The sequence below is a fragment of the Serinus canaria genome, chromosome 4A (genome assembly GCF_022539315.1).
Source record: "Serinus canaria isolate serCan28SL12 chromosome 4A, serCan2020, whole genome shotgun sequence".
Taxonomy (NCBI): domain Eukaryota; kingdom Metazoa; phylum Chordata; class Aves; order Passeriformes; family Fringillidae; genus Serinus; species Serinus canaria.
This window is the reverse complement of record NC_066318.1, coordinates 9,848,715-9,864,179: the sequence shown is the minus strand read 5'-3', so window position 1 is coordinate 9,864,179 and position 15,465 is coordinate 9,848,715. Positions and strand designations below refer to the sequence as shown.

At 40.3% G+C, this 15,465-nt stretch overlaps 1 protein-coding gene across 1 annotated transcript in view; it reads left to right on the top strand.

Annotated features, from left to right (window-relative positions):
- The window catches only part of TENM1 (teneurin transmembrane protein 1), a 301,248-nt gene that overhangs the window by 190,234 nt on the left and 95,549 nt on the right, over window positions 1–15,465 (top strand). The window contains exons 12-13 of the mRNA XM_050974517.1: window positions 11,458–11,643; window positions 14,973–15,119. Coding sequence (XP_050830474.1) covers window positions 11,458–11,643; window positions 14,973–15,119 — 333 coding nt within the window. The remainder of the gene's footprint in view (window positions 1–11,457; window positions 11,644–14,972; window positions 15,120–15,465) is intronic.

Genomic DNA, 15,465 nt, shown 5'->3' with positions numbered 1-15,465 from the left:
GATGCTGCAGTGGAGGGAGAAAAGTAGCCCATATGAACAACAGAACAGGAGTGACATAGGAAATCTTCCACTTGAAATCTGCCAAGCTGAATCCAAAGATGAAACTCTCGCAAATTATCCATACCTCCATGCTTTAAAGGAGGGCTCTTGTGTTAGAGTGACCTTCTGTTTCCTCACAGCTGAAAAAGCACAAATGGGAATTGTAAGAGCAAGGGTACAAAAGAGCAATAGAACTAGAGGTTTTGTCCTTCAGTGAATTTCAGAGCAACTATTGTGCAAAATGTGCTGCATCAGTCCCTAAAAGGCAGATATTTATAATATTTTTTGTTGTCATGGTAAGTGTTGTACAAAAATAGCTATCATCTCAACATATTTATGCAGCAGAGTCTGTGAATTTTAACTTCTCCTGAAAATAGGCAATTGCTATTGGTAGAAGTCAAACCCATTAGAACTACCCTACATAATGCATTTCTAAGGGTTTTGGTTGTGTGTTTTGTTGCAAGGGTAATATCTGTAGACATGCAAGGATTTCCCAGTCACTGCCCTCCTTAAGGACATTTGCTTAAATATGTTTAAATAAAATTAAATTTATAATAATTATCCAACAACATTTTAATGGTAATGGTGCAAAAACTCCTTGTGTATTTTAGCTACAGTGTACATTCAGGTGTGTCATTCTTCAGTCCAGGAAGCCTTGGCCATTTTATAAACAGATTGTTAAAATAGTGTCTATCGCTTTGGGGTCCAAAATCATTTTCTGATGGAGCTCAGAGAGCTGATTGTTCCTATGACACATGATTGCTAACTCCTGCTCTGGTCCCCCAAGTGCTGAATTCAAAAATGCCCTGAGGAAGGGTGGCCAGCCTGGTGGTGCCTCTGCCAGCTCTGAGGAGCTGGTACCAGGCTCCACAGAAAAAATGCAAGTCATGAGCTGCACCTTTGGTCTGGCAGCAGTCAGGCAGAGAGCAGCTGCCAGATGCAGCTATTTCTGTTTGTGCTGCTGGCACAGAGGAAGTTATGGTTTATTTACTGGGAGCTGTTTGTGGCTGCACTCACCTGCCCAGGCTCAGCTGTGAGCTCAGGGACGTTTGCTCCCTGCCTGGACACACTGTTCATGGGCAGATGCTGAGTGCTGAGGAACTTGTGCTAATTGAGGCTGCACTCCTTGGCTTTGTGCAAGAGCTCATTGTGCCTCACTGCTGAGTTTGTCCAAGGAATTGTTTATTTGTGCTAAAATGGGAGGAAGCAAGGCCGGCTTCTTCATCTGCTTTTGCCTGTGAACCTGAGATGTTACTAAGAAGCTAGTAATGACTTTTGATTTCTCACAATAGTTTTTCCTGTAATACAGATTGATTGTTGGGAACACACAGAGCCTTATTTTAGTTGATTCACTCTTTCATTGAATCACAGAATGACTTGGGTTTAAAGATACCATCCAACTTCCCTGCTGTGAACAGGGACATCTTCCACTAGATCAGGTTGCTCAGAGCCACATCCAACCTGATAAGCACTCAACACTTCCAGGGATGAGGCACCCACGCTTCTCTGGACAGCCTGTGTCTGTGACTCACCACCCCCAGAGTTAAGAGTTTGTTCCTAATACCTAATCTAAACCTGCTCTCTTTCAGGTTTTAGCCATTTCCCTGTGCCCTATCACTACATGCCTTTGTCCACTGTTCCTCTCCCTCCTCTTTGCTCCCTTCAGGTACTGAGAGGCCACACCTAGGTCAGCCTGAAGCTTCTCTTTTCCAAGGTTAACATGGTTTTTATCTGTCCATGTAGACTGAATCTTCAGTAAAAAAATAAGATAAAAATCACTTTTAAAAGCATTCAGTCCCACTGCATAGATGTGTGTTCTGCAGATCATTATGCCCTTTCCTTCTGAGTGCCAGCTCTGGGTCTGATATGGGCAACAATGGCATCTCTGGCACTTTTGGGCTGCCATTGCTTTTGCACAGCTGAATCTGAATTGCTGTTCCTCTAATACTTTGAGAAGTAATGCCAATGCCAGCCTTCTCAGCATATTTAGCTCTTTCAAAATCGGATAAGTAAAACATATGTTTATTACTGAAGTCAGCAAGTACGTCCAACATTCAGAGCACAGACCAGCACAGTTTTTGGGAGTGGACTCATATCCAAAGGTCATCCTGTCAGCCAGTGAATTAAAGATGGTGCCTACTTGTTGCAAGTAGTGCTTAAATAAATAATTACTTTTTTTACTGGATATCACTAATCAAACTTAGTATTTAAATAATTGTGGAAATCTTTATATTCTGAGCAGAGCCTGAATCAGTGTTAATAATCATCCCTCTGTGTACCACAGAAGTTTTATTGCTTCTATGGACATATCCTGATCCCTTCAGACAATCTGGTGAACTTCTGCTGAAAATAGGTGTCTCAAAGTCTTTATTTTCTATTGATGTTCTATTAGTTCATGCTGTACCTGTGAGACAGCTATATTGTATGAACCTACAGAGCCATCTCTTTGCCTATTTCCCTTTCCCCCACAAAGGCATGGTTGTTCTCCACGTTCCTCATGGTTATCACAGGCCTCATGCCTTCCCTGAATCTTGTGGTCTGTCACTTGCTCAACAGGTTTCCCATTTTTCCTGCACAACTGGCTTTTCAGTCCAAGAGCTGTGAATTGCATTCCCCCTCTGTGAGTGAGTGAGCAAAGGCGTTGCTTTCATCTCGCTCATTACAGCCCATGACAGATTGTTCTGGACTGCTTTCATAGCAGTTTCCTGATCAAACCAAATATTCAACAAGGTAGACGTTGCACAGCACTTCCTCTTGTGGTTCTTGGGGTGTTGCAGAGGATTTCAGAGCTTGTTAGTCAGAGTATAAGTCTCCAGTGATGACTGACATCTCACTGCCATGCTACAAGTACAACTTGAAATGAAACAGTGAAGACAAATTATAAAACAGGACCAAATTTGACAAGGAAACTCCACATTTACTTGGGCAACAAAATGTCCTGGTCAGATTTCTTTGTGCTTCTCCTTGCCCTTGTGTCAGTCTAATCTTCCTTGCTATTAAGTTACACTTCTGCTCATTTATTTTAAACCTTGCCCACACTGGCCTCGTCCAACCTGCCAACCTGCATCATCTCTAAAAAAGAGACAAGTTCTGCAGCTGAAGTCTCTTGTGTGGCAAGCCCAGCATAGTTGTGTTCTCCTTTACATCAGTGCTGTGGCTGGGTAAACAGAGATGTTCCCAGTGCCAAATGAGGAATCCTTTTCAGTGGTATCAATTTTCAGTGCTCTGGCTGCCTGAAATGAAATATCTCTTCGTATGTTTACCATTACCAGTCCAGCTTCTTCAGGCTGTATTGATTAAATTTTTGTACTGTAAAAATACCATTTTGAACCCCAGCAAAATCGATATATAGTGAGGTTTTATATATATATAAATTGGATTTGGATCAGGAAGAAAATCTTCATCAGATGAAAAATAAAGCTGGGTGAAAAAAGTGTGATAAAAGATCTCAGAAGAGGAAAAAGTTGCTCTGTCATTTCCCCAGCCTCTGTTGTATTTGCCCTCTAGACCTTTCTGTCTGTCCACTGATTACTCTTCTACACAAATAAATTTTCAAGCAAATTGAGGCTTCCAGTTTCAAAAAGATACTTGTAAATAGATGTAGCATTATCAGAAACTACCTTAAAGGGGTTTTAAAATGCAATTTCATTCATATATTTTGTGATACATGGTAGTGCTAATGGCAGCCTTCCTACTGGAGGCCAGAAGAGTTATTTATAGACTACCTAATGCATCAAGAATAAGTTCAATGAGATGATGGTAGGATTATTTCCAGAAACCAATTAAAACCACCACTTTATGGATAGTGAAACATTGTGAGTAACAAACAGTGAGGATATGGCATTTTAGTTCCAGTAGGTTTATTTTATATGTTGTGGCCTGTGGTAAGAAGATAAGAAAGGTAGTTAGGTAACTGCAAGGCAAGACACCAGAAAGGTTTTCTACATAGAACTTACAGTAGGAAGGTTTAAAGTGAAGTTTGGGGAATGAAGAAGTTTTGCCTTTGGTAGATAGAGTTGATAGCTGTGCAATAATCATGTCTGATGTACCCCAAATAATAGTCAGGGCTGTGTGAAGTTTAGATCCCCCCCCATTTAATTTCTGAATTTACTGCCTATTCAGTAGCTATTTTCTGCAATTCTTGTCTCTCTGAGGAAGATCCATCCTCCTGAAATGCCTCTTTGCCTCCTGATAGACCAGCTCCTGAGATAATACTGAGCAAAAGATAAAGAGTGCCTGTGCCTGTCCTTTACTCAGATTTCAGCTGTGCTGTTTTGGTTCTTTTTATGTGCTAGTGAGACCACACAAAAGCTTATTTTCTGGAATCACTAATTCATTTCATAACAAAACCCAACAATCTACTGAAGAGAAAATAGAAACAAGTAATCAGTCATGTAATCATGCAGGAAAGAGAGTACTTAATATGAATTTAAGTATTAGAAGACATCAAGAAGACACAAGAAAAAAAGGTATTTGAGGGGCTAAGGCATGTCCATGTTTGTGTAATTCATGGAAAACTGTAAATAGCTGGAATATGTTATGAACCTCCCTAACATCGTTCAGAGCCAGAAATGAGGGCAGATGCAATTTAGAGTTGGACTTGCTTTTTCCTTAGGATTTTTTCCAAATAATTCTTCTTTGGCTTAACAGATTTATATGCATGCTACAGTCTTGCTTCGTGACAGTGTCAGAAAGGATAAATATCAATAGCTGAATAAATTTAAGCATTCCAGTCTGATAACAGACTGTAATAGAAAAGTATTTCAGACAAATGTTTCAGGTCAGGTGAGATGAATCTCACTCTTTGAGTCTTGTTGGGATGGGCCACTATATCCCACTTTGGGCAAGGACAGAATCTTTGGAAATTACTGTGAAAATTATTTTGGTGAGATATATGATAATAAATTCAATGCAATAGTTTTGCAGAAAGAGTTGCTTTGAATTTATTCCCACAACTGTATTAGATTGTTGTGGTGTTGTGAGGTGACCTTTAATATATTTCAGTGTCAGATATTAGCATGCAATGCATGAAGAGAAGGCTAAGGAGTATTGCAGCAAGAGAAACTCAGATTGAGAGAATATTTGTGAAGATGGTCTGATAGTGGTATGAATTGCCTGTCACAGAATTGTCCTGCTCTCTGTTGCTGGGAGCTTTTCAGGGATGCCAGGTATGATTCAATTTGAAATGATAATAGATGATCCTGAAGTCTTTTGCAGCTCTATTCTTTATAAATTTATGTTAAAATAGATCAGTCATTTGGGGATAATCTGTCCTATTGATTTATTTCTTATGGTACTAAATTTCACATGAACTTCTGTGGCAAGTTCCCATCACATGTTCCTCAGTGGTGTGGAGGATAGGGAAGAGATAGACAGTGCACATTGCTGCCTCTCCACACTGGAAGCTGATTTCAGTTTTCCAAAGGGAGCACGTTCACTAAACCTGGCAGCTGACAGAGGAAGACTTGAGCATTAATGTTTTGAGGACATTTGCAAATCCCTTTGATTTCCATCTCAAGTTTGAAGAGCTGGTCCCACTGGACTCGGGCATAACCCATGTAGTACTGCTGTGTCTCCCCTAAAAAAGCTGTCCCTTGCTTGATCCCAGGTAACAGAATGGTTTGGGTTAGAAGGGATCTTAAAGGTGATCCAATTCCAACTCCCCTGCCATGGGCAAAGGCATCTTCTGCAAGACCAGGATGCTCCAAGCCCCATCCAGCCTGGCCCTGAACGCTTCCAGGGATGGTTTGTTGGCATAGCTGTGGCTGACTAAGAATTTACAGACCTAACTAATGTTCTGTGACACTGCTGGGAAAGCCAAGACCAGCTGCAGTTAACATCCAGATTGCCAAAGTTTATGTGAATTGGGAAAATAAGATAAGCTGTACCATAGAAATAACATCTCTTCTAGTACAGATATGTACAGCTTGATGTCTGCAGGAAAGCTCTACTGTGCATTCCTAGGTAACCTTCTTTAAGAGGAACAAATTTCCATTAGGTGTTAAAGAAAAAAAAAAGCTCAAATGCTTTTGAAACACCTAAAACTTTACATTTTTGAACTTTCTTGTGGTGTAAAAAATTATATTAATAAAGTCAGTTGCTGAAAATAAAAGCCAGAACAGTGTTGTCTCCAGGACACAGCAGGAAGGTAATTTAAAAAGCTCAGGGACATTGTTGAAATTATCATACAAACTTATTAAATGTAATGTGTATTTATATTAAAAAAACTTCTTTATTAGGGCTAGATAGGTGATTTTTTTTTTTGCTGCCTCTAGCAGTTAAGCTTATTGGGTGAAAGTCAGGGTAGATTAATTTCTAATCTTTATGGAACACCACTTATTAAAAAATGGATAGCAAAATTATTAATATAATACTGAAAGTTTAGGCTATCTGTAGAACAAGACTCACCACTGAACAAAAGTATAATGAGTGTTTCGTAGTATTTGGCCACTTTTGTTTACATATAGTTTTGTATTCTTAGCATGATTTTCTAGGAGTTATTTCTGACACATGTTGAATTAACATTAAAATCTTCTCTACCATTACAAATTATAAAATATTTAGCTTTAATTTCCCTTTTCATAACACATAAGTAGGAACTTATTATAAAACACATTTGAAAGAACTCATTGTTGACTTAGGTAATTAAAATGAAGAGTGTGGAGTGAATTTTTAATGCTTTTTAGATTAGCTCAGGAATGATCAACTATTTGTCTCCTCCTCAAGAATATGTACAAATAATGGTTCACAGCTCACATTTGCCTTTTTCCAAGAAATTAATAAGCATTCAGAATTAAGGACATGTCAGTAAGAATTCTAGACTGAATTGAACATTTTTTGAGTCTCTTCTTCATTACTTGGTGTGAGTCTGAGGACTTGGAATTTTAGATTTGGTGCAAACTGCATTTGATGAAAGTCTGCGGGAAGCTGCTGGGGTCAGCTGAGGCCATCCCCCGGCACTCTGCCAGCACTCTGCTCACAGTGACTCTGCATGGCTGGGCTTTTTGCAAAACCAAAATTTACCTTCCAGGCCTACATTTAGAGAACCATGTTTGGATGTCAAAGTGTACAGGTACAAAAACTGACAGAGGGCCATGAATTGCTGTGAATTTGGGTGACTCGGTGTCCTGGGAACGCTGAAAATTCCCATGTGCTGAGGAGTGGGTCTCAGCCACAGACCAGCTTGGGCACAAGGTGTGCCCAGAGCTCAGGCAGGCAGGTGTATGTCCCACTAAACTGTGACACAGAGGAGTGGCAGGGAGAGATGGGTTTGTGTAAGCCTCACCACCAACATGGTCAAAGAGCTAAGGTATTGTGAGCGTGGCACTGTACATGGTAAGAGTGAATGGCAATTAATGGAACAGCACAAGTAGAGGCTTGTGATGCAATATCCCTGAGTCAACTAATCCAAACTGTTCCTCTTGACACCTGCCTCCCTTGTTACCTTGCAGAAGTCATCTCTTTGCTCTTGTCCTTTGCAGTCAGATGATGGCACAGCTTGTGGCTCCTCAGCAGGACAGTCTCTGTCCAGGCTGGGATTTGCATCTCCTCCCTTGTCCTGCCTGTATGGCTGCTTTGATCTCTCCTTGGGCTGATTTAGCTCAGCTAGCTGGCAGGTATTAATCCAGGAAAATAAACTGAATAATTATCTGACAGTTCCATGATCTGAATCATCTCACCAGATTCCCATGCTAAGCACTAGGCAGGGATTACAGAGCCACAGGATGAATGGAGAGGAGGAGGAGGAGTGGACTAGCTGTTTCAATCAGAGAAGACCTTTTTGGCTGTCTCAGCTGCTTGCACTGACCCACAGCTCAAAGCCCTTCCACTGTGCTGGCTCTGCTGCATTTTGTGGTGCCTCTGTGTCCTCTAGGACCAACTGCTTTGGAAGGAGGAAGATGCTCCAGTGAGCTGAACAGTTGCATCATGTCTGACTTGCTGTCCATCTTCACTTCTGTGTGAATTTTTGCCACATCAACTCTGTTTGAAGCTATTTACCTGGTTCAAGTTGCTGTGTAGTTTCCCAGTGCAGTTGGTCCCTGAGCACTCACTGGAGTGCCTCATTTTGTCCAGTCTCTGGCAGAAACCCTCAATACAAACACAAATGCTAATGTGGATCCCTGCTACACAAAGATTTCTGAGCTTGTTTATCTGCAGGAGGAGTTAAGAAATAATTTTACATTTAAAAGCAGGACAACCTGAACTGATAATCCTTTTTTTTTTGATCTTAGTTGTTTGAATTAGCTGTGGATTAAAGCTGCATGTTCTACCACAGCATTAATAGGATGACGTTAGGCTTGATTTCCCTTGCTTTGCATGAGAAGTCTGTGGAAAATCTTGGATTTGCTTGGCAGAAGAATACATTATCATGGTAAACAGCACTTCTGAAGGCTTATGAAATCACCAAAAAGAATGCAAGTCTCAAGGTTGCCTCAGTGATGACAAAGTGTGAATTGGCTGAACTGCAGGTCAGCTAGGGTAGCTGAGGAAAATGTCTGGTCCAAACTAAGAAATCTCATTTCATTATAAATGGTGCTCACAAAATTGGATTTGGTTTTCATTAAAGAACAATTAGACTCAATATTTTGGGGAAAAAATCATCTTTTAGAAGGAAGTGCAATAACTAGGTAAGTTAATTTCAACTATGTTCTTGTGTTGGAAAATAGAGCAAAAAAAAGCCTCATGAGTGAAGACTGTATGTACTGACCTAGGGTATATTTTTTATAAGGTAGGTAATCTAGTATCTCTGCTTTATTAAAGATTAGGCCCTTAAGTTCTGTTTAAAAATTTTATTCCATGTGTAGGGAAAACGGTGGAAAACTTTCTAACACTTTAAGATCTGTTTAATTGTTTGGTTTTAAAAGGGAAATGTGTGCAAGATCTATCCTTGTCCCTGTGGTAGGAATGTGCCTCCACTGCCTTCAGCTCCATGCTGTTAAATCTTTAGTTTGTTTGGAAGATGAGTTTGTCATGATTAGATTCTGTGGGGTAGACAGACGGGGGTGCAGCCATGCATGCCATGTGTGGGAATGTGTTCAGGGTTTTCCACAGCTGGTTCTTGAGGCTGTTTGCAGACAGAGAAGTGGCAGGAGCTGCTAGCACTGCTGACAGGGTCAGAAGCTCTGGGTATTGCTTGGTTTCCCCACTTCAGCCAGTGCCATCTCTGTATTCCAATGCCTTCAGTCTTCCCTGAGGTTTTGGAATCAGTTGAACTAAGCCAGCCCCAAAGCTGCAAAAGTCTCTGAAGTAGAATGTCAATCCAGAGGGTCAAAAGGACCATCAGCTCCTCTTACCTCAGTTTATTGTAAACTACACAATATTTCTTCATATCCTCGTAACAATCTTTTCCACTTGAAGTAAAATATCAAAAGCAATAATTTTAGTAAACTAGAGGGAGATCAGGGGAGATCAAACACATCCCTCTAGCAACCTAAATTATTAATGTATTTGCTAGATTTAATTTTAGGAATAGGCCAATGCCCAAGCTGGAACAATAGGTTCAAATAAAACCAGTGATCCTCTGCCAGTCTGCTTGGGAGTGATGCTTTTGTGATCTGGTGGGATCAATTTACTTCCTAAACATTGGAGCAAGTATTTGGACATCTTCAGTACCAATGGAATAAGAAAGCAGGTCTTCCTATAGTCCTCCAAGCAATCTCCCAGGTTTCCAAGGAACAAACAAGTAACAAAACAAAAGAGCCAAGACAAATTATGCAGCAAGGGGGAAGAAATCCTTTCCAGTACCTGCAGGCAGGCAGTCCAAGGCCTGAAGCAGTAGATGAATATATGATCAGCAGGCAGCAATCAAGACTTTCTAAAGTGTAATGCCCCAGACTCAGCACAGTTTTTCATTTGAATATAATAGAGCAGTCTCTTTTCTTGTCTTGCATATTGTTTTTCAGGAATATCATAGAATCACATAATCAGATAATTATTGTTATCTTGTACTCCAGTATAACGCAACTCCCTGTCTGAATATTAAAATTAATTATTTTTTCTATAGCTGATTTTGACTTCCTAAGGACAGTACTTTGCAGTTGCTTTTACTGAATTTTGTGTGATGTTCTTTATCATGCCTTCTGCTTCTGAATTTGAGTTGGACAATGCTCTTGCAGTTTGTCACTCACCCATCCTTTTGATTGTGCACTGTGCTGTCACCCTGGCTATTACCAAAAATAAGGGCTGAGCTCTCACTCAAGACAGAGCCCAGCATGTTTCTGATGTCACTGTGCTGTTCTAGTTCTGTGCTGCTTTTTCCTTTGTGTTAAAATGATTGGAAGATAAGATTTCAATTTAAACTTTAAAAACTTTTCTTGGTATGTAAGTGACAGCATTTGTCACTACAAATGCTTTTAAGGATGTTTATATACAATAGTTCCAAGATCTAAATGATCATTGTTTAAAATCTGTCAAGGGAAAAATCCTGCCTCAACTAAATATGTAGCATTGACATTTGGAATGGGAGTAGACATGAGTGTTTGGCTTATACTTAAAATGCTATCAGCTGCTTTCTGAGAGGAAGGAGGAGACATTTCTGTAGCAGGTTAATTACAGGATAACAAGCAAATTCTGTGTCTTTACAGTCATTATTCTAAATAAATTCAAACTACATTGAACCTTTCTACAATGAAACCATTCTTTTCACAGAACAACTTTACTATACATAGGAGCAGAATTGCAATTAGCATATGGTGAGGTATTGAAACAATTCAGGACTTCCATACCACTTCACAATCAGGGCTGCTCTACAGTGGCCAGGGAGAGAAATCATCCAAGGCCAATGCAGGAGGTATCATTTGAAACAGCTTTCCTGGTTTCTTAGCAGTTAACTCATGAAGGTCAGGAAGGAGAAAAAAGTCTGAATCCTCAAAAGCCATTTTAGAACTGGGGGGATCTGAGTGGCCTGTAGGTCGTGTACTGTTGGATGCTGCTGTCAGAGTGAGGTGCTTGCCTCATCTCCTACTCCTTTTCTGGTGGCTCTCTGTCCTACAAGTAAAGGCCATTTTGTCATCACTACAAACATTTCAATATCTAAAATATTGGTTTGCTTATATGTATTTTATGTCCTACTTTATCCTTTAATTCAGCTCACAGTATTTGAGTTTGTAAGAGATTTTCGAATTGAGTCTAAGAAGAATTAGTCAAAAGATACAGACTTTTCAGTTCATTGTCTGCTTCAGAACTATTACTCTACCCTCTGCAAAGCCATCATTGGCAGTCCCTACCCCAAATAAATAAATGATCTGACAAGCAACTGCTAAAGGAGGCAGCCAGATTGTACAAGGTCAGTACTGAGTGATAAAATCCCATGTTTGATCCAGCTGATGAGTGATATTCATAGAGAAGTGAGTGGATGCAAAGTCTGTTTGCAGTATGGAAGTGCTGTTCCACGTGTTGTGCTTTTGTTTTCCTGTGCAGAGCTGTGTACCCTGGACTGTGGCAGCCACGGAGTCTGCTCCAGAGGGATTTGCCAGTGTGAGGAGGGCTGGGTGGGACCCACCTGCGAGGAGCGGACCTGCCACTCCCACTGTGCCGAGCACGGGCAGTGCAAGGACGGCAAGTGTGAGTGCAGCCCAGGATGGGAAGGGGACCACTGCACCATTGGTAAGGGGCTTTTGTACCTCAAGAAATGACATGCATTAAATCTTAATCCAGTCCTACACAGATGGACATCATTCTCATTGAAATCTGTTTGGAAAAACAGACTCGGAACCCAGGCAGGTGTAAAAAAGGTGCCTCTGCACTCTGTCCCACAGAATAGCAACGTGGCACAGCTTTCTGTGTAGAGGAAATAACATTAATTTAAAAAAAACACAGAAAGGAAAGATAGCTCAGTCCTAACATATCTTTGGGATGTGTTCGTACATGAATTTTGTAGTCAGGAAGGAAAAAAATGTTTAAAAAGTAGAAGATGTGAGGAAACAAAGCTATTATTTACCATACATAATTCTTGCATTAAATCTCTTGCCTTTCTGTCTGAGGATTTACATATTTTACTTACTGCTAATGGTTTTTTTCCTAGAGCTGACTGGTAACAATATTCCTAATAAGGTAAAGCTTTCAGATCTTTTTAGAAGTCATTAGTCTACTATAAAAATGTAATAGTTATATTTTTAATGAAATTCAACAGTTTTTTGCAAAGTCTAAGAGTGTTTCTCCCTAGGATGTCCCAAAGTGAGATTATTATCTAATTTTAAGAAATGAGCAGCATAAGGTCTCACATTTGCTTCTTGAAAAAAAAAAATCTATAACGTGCTATCTTTATCTGGAGCATTTTAAGGTAATTCCTTCCCTGGCTCTAGAATTCACTAAATCAAGAATTAGGTTTGTGATGGAGGAACAGCCTGATTTTTCTGAAGATTGTTTAGAGCAAATCCAGAGAAGGACCAAAATACTTAAAAAGATAAAAAGACCTGCTGTTCACCTTGTAGGCAGTGCCAGGTGTGGTGGTCCCTGCACACTTGTCATCAAATGGAGAGCGATCACAGACACAATGCTCTGGTCACAGCAGCAGGAATAGATCTGCCTGCAGGAAGAGGGACATTTTATATCTAACCCCCAGGTGTCAAGCCATAAGCAAATGTATTTTCATTTAGTACAGAAGTTTGATCCATCTCAGTTCTGTTCTTTTCTTTTTAAAGCTCACTACTTAGATGCTGTTCAAGGTAAGTTTTTCATATCAGCATTCCAAAAAAATAATGAAAATATACAAAAGTATTGGGAATGGAGTGTTTTCTGTTACTCATTTTGTCTGAGCTTCTGTACTGCTAGCTTCCCAGAATAGATGGCACTATTTATCTGTTTATGGAAATATGTATAGATATACATGCGCACACAGAGACTTACAGCAGAAAGTGAAGTTTTTAATAAGTAATGTGTTCAACTCATTTGCAAAGTTGTACCAATGTAAGCATGTTTTACAGGGCCATCTGATGTGCTGTGTTAGGTAAATCCATTTTTTGCTCTTGTTTACCATCCAAAGTGATGCCAAGCTGGAGACTTGCTAAAAAGCTTGTGTTGATACTGTCTCCCGTGAGAAGTAAAAAAGTATTCTTTTGTCATTTATGTGTGAAGTAAGGTTCTTTTGCTAGAGCAGTGCTCTTGTTTTCCAAAGCTGTGCCAGTTGTGATCTAGTTCTCTTCACATCATTTGATACAAGAGTTAAGTTTGATGTGGCTTTGTGTCTGGTGCTGTTGGTTGGATTCCCGTGCCTCGCCGCAGGTCCTGCTCGCTCATGTCAGTGCTAGAACCTTCCAGGGTGACAGCAGTCCCTGTGCCTGGCCCACACCAGTGGGGCACAGCCCCTCCCAAAAATGCTGCTCACTGAAACACCAAACTAACCAAGAGTTCAGAAATATCTCAGTGCTTATTTTCCATTTCTTGTTTTATTTCTTTGGAATTAGATAATAATAAAAGCACATAAGCATCCATTTTATTGCATTTATAGACTTAGGAGGTAACCATAACAGTAGCAAAATATAATCATGTACAAGAAATTAATTAACTTAGCAGGATAGTGATTGAAAATAGAAAAACGTCCACATTATGCAAAAGAGCTTTCACATCCTGCCCTTTTCCCCAACTCCGTGAAAGAGGCTTTTATAGTATCTTTGGTGGTTGCCAAATTCATGTTGTTTTGGAGTAGCATCTTCCAAAACTCCATGTGAGAAAATGGTGCCACCCATCTCCAGTTTTTCTGAGCAAGAGAGTCAGACTCTCTGATCCCTCTGTTTGCAGATCTGGTTGATAAACTGTGCCAAGGGTGAGAAGGAGGGAGGTCATGTGTCTCATGTAAAGTTACCTGGAAATGTGCTGCATGTGGGGCTGTGAATCACAGCCTGACAGACCAGATTCTCCAACTGGCTCCTCCAGACTGCATTTGGAGCATCTTGGGGCTGTCAGGCACTGATTCTTCTCTCCTCCTCAAAAAAGCCCTCTCTCTGGTAACATCTACATGTTGATGGTCAGTATCAGGTGCAAAGGGGCCTTCAAACCCTCTATGTCCATGCTGGCAAAAAGAAAGGAGCCAGCTTAGAAGTGATGCCACTCACTCTGTCATTCTTACTGCTGAGCTTTATCCATTGTCCTTTGGCTCTGTGTGTGGCATGGTGAGGATCTGAGAAATGTCTGAGCTGGCACTGCACTATGCAAGCAGATGGACATGAGTGTACACATGCAGGAGACCATTCCTCTCTCATTCTTACAGACAAGAAATCGAGATGTGAATGTCCAAATTACTATTGATTCAGAGCTTGAAGGTCTATAATTGAGAGGATGCTATACAGCCCTTGGTCCAGTTTTAATCTAGGATCAGCACCACCAAGGGGCATGTGTTGGTCCTGCTGGAATCAGCTCTAAAGGAAGAAAGTGGAACAGGAGGGCAGTGCTCCCTCAGTTGCCTTCTGTGGGAAGAGTGTGTTGCAGCATAAATCAAACTGGCTTTTTCTCAGTCAGATGAGTATTTATGAACAGGGTAAAAAGGTCACTTCGACTCCCTGCAATGTGTAGGATTCTGTCCACAGATGCCAGTTTGTCATTTAGACAATATTTTCCATGTGTATCTTTGATACAAATCTTGACTATGTGTGTGATATTGTTAGTGAACTATAGTTAATTTTTCAGTAGAGAAAGAGCTGGACATGACTTCAGAACTTGATAGCATGAATTTACTCACTTTACTCCTGTGCACAAAATATTAAACACTAAAAAAATCCTTATTCCTCACTGAGAAACTACTTTTGGGCAAGCAAAGGGAAGGACAAAGTTGAGGATTTTTCCATATTTGGCCAGAAATGTAAGTGGCTCCCAAGCTGTGATCATTTGAAGGCAGCAAGTATCGTGCTAGAAGTAGGGATGTTGATGAATAAGTGCAACTGCAAAATAAGAGAAAATATCCCTTCATGAAGGTTGTTTTTCCATACTTTCTTTTTTAGATGGTTGCCCAGGACTCTGTTATGGAAATGGGAGGTGCACTCTTGATCAGAATGGGTGGCACTGTGTTTGTCAAGTGGGCTGGAGTGGCTCGGGATGTAACGTTGTCATGGAAATGGTGTGTGCAGATAACCTGGACAATGATGGAGGTATGATACATAATTCATGTGTCTCTGTTTATCTGTCACATCCTTGACTGCCATTTAAATCCATAGTTTTGGTGTATGCTTTCTTTTCTATCACAAAATGTCAATGTTTTTCTATTTGCTCAAGACAGTTTTTCCATTGACCTCATCTGAAGTAATACAGTGAGGAAACAGACCCTTGAGCTGGATGCTACTGAAGGCAGAAAATATCTGTGGCCATATTTACCATCCCAGCACTTGCTTTTTTTCACTCATAAAAAGCAAAACAAAACAAAAGTGTAATAAGTAATTTCCTGTATCTCCTTTCCACTCTTCCTCATAATTCTGTCAGTCTTCCAGAAAAACCAGC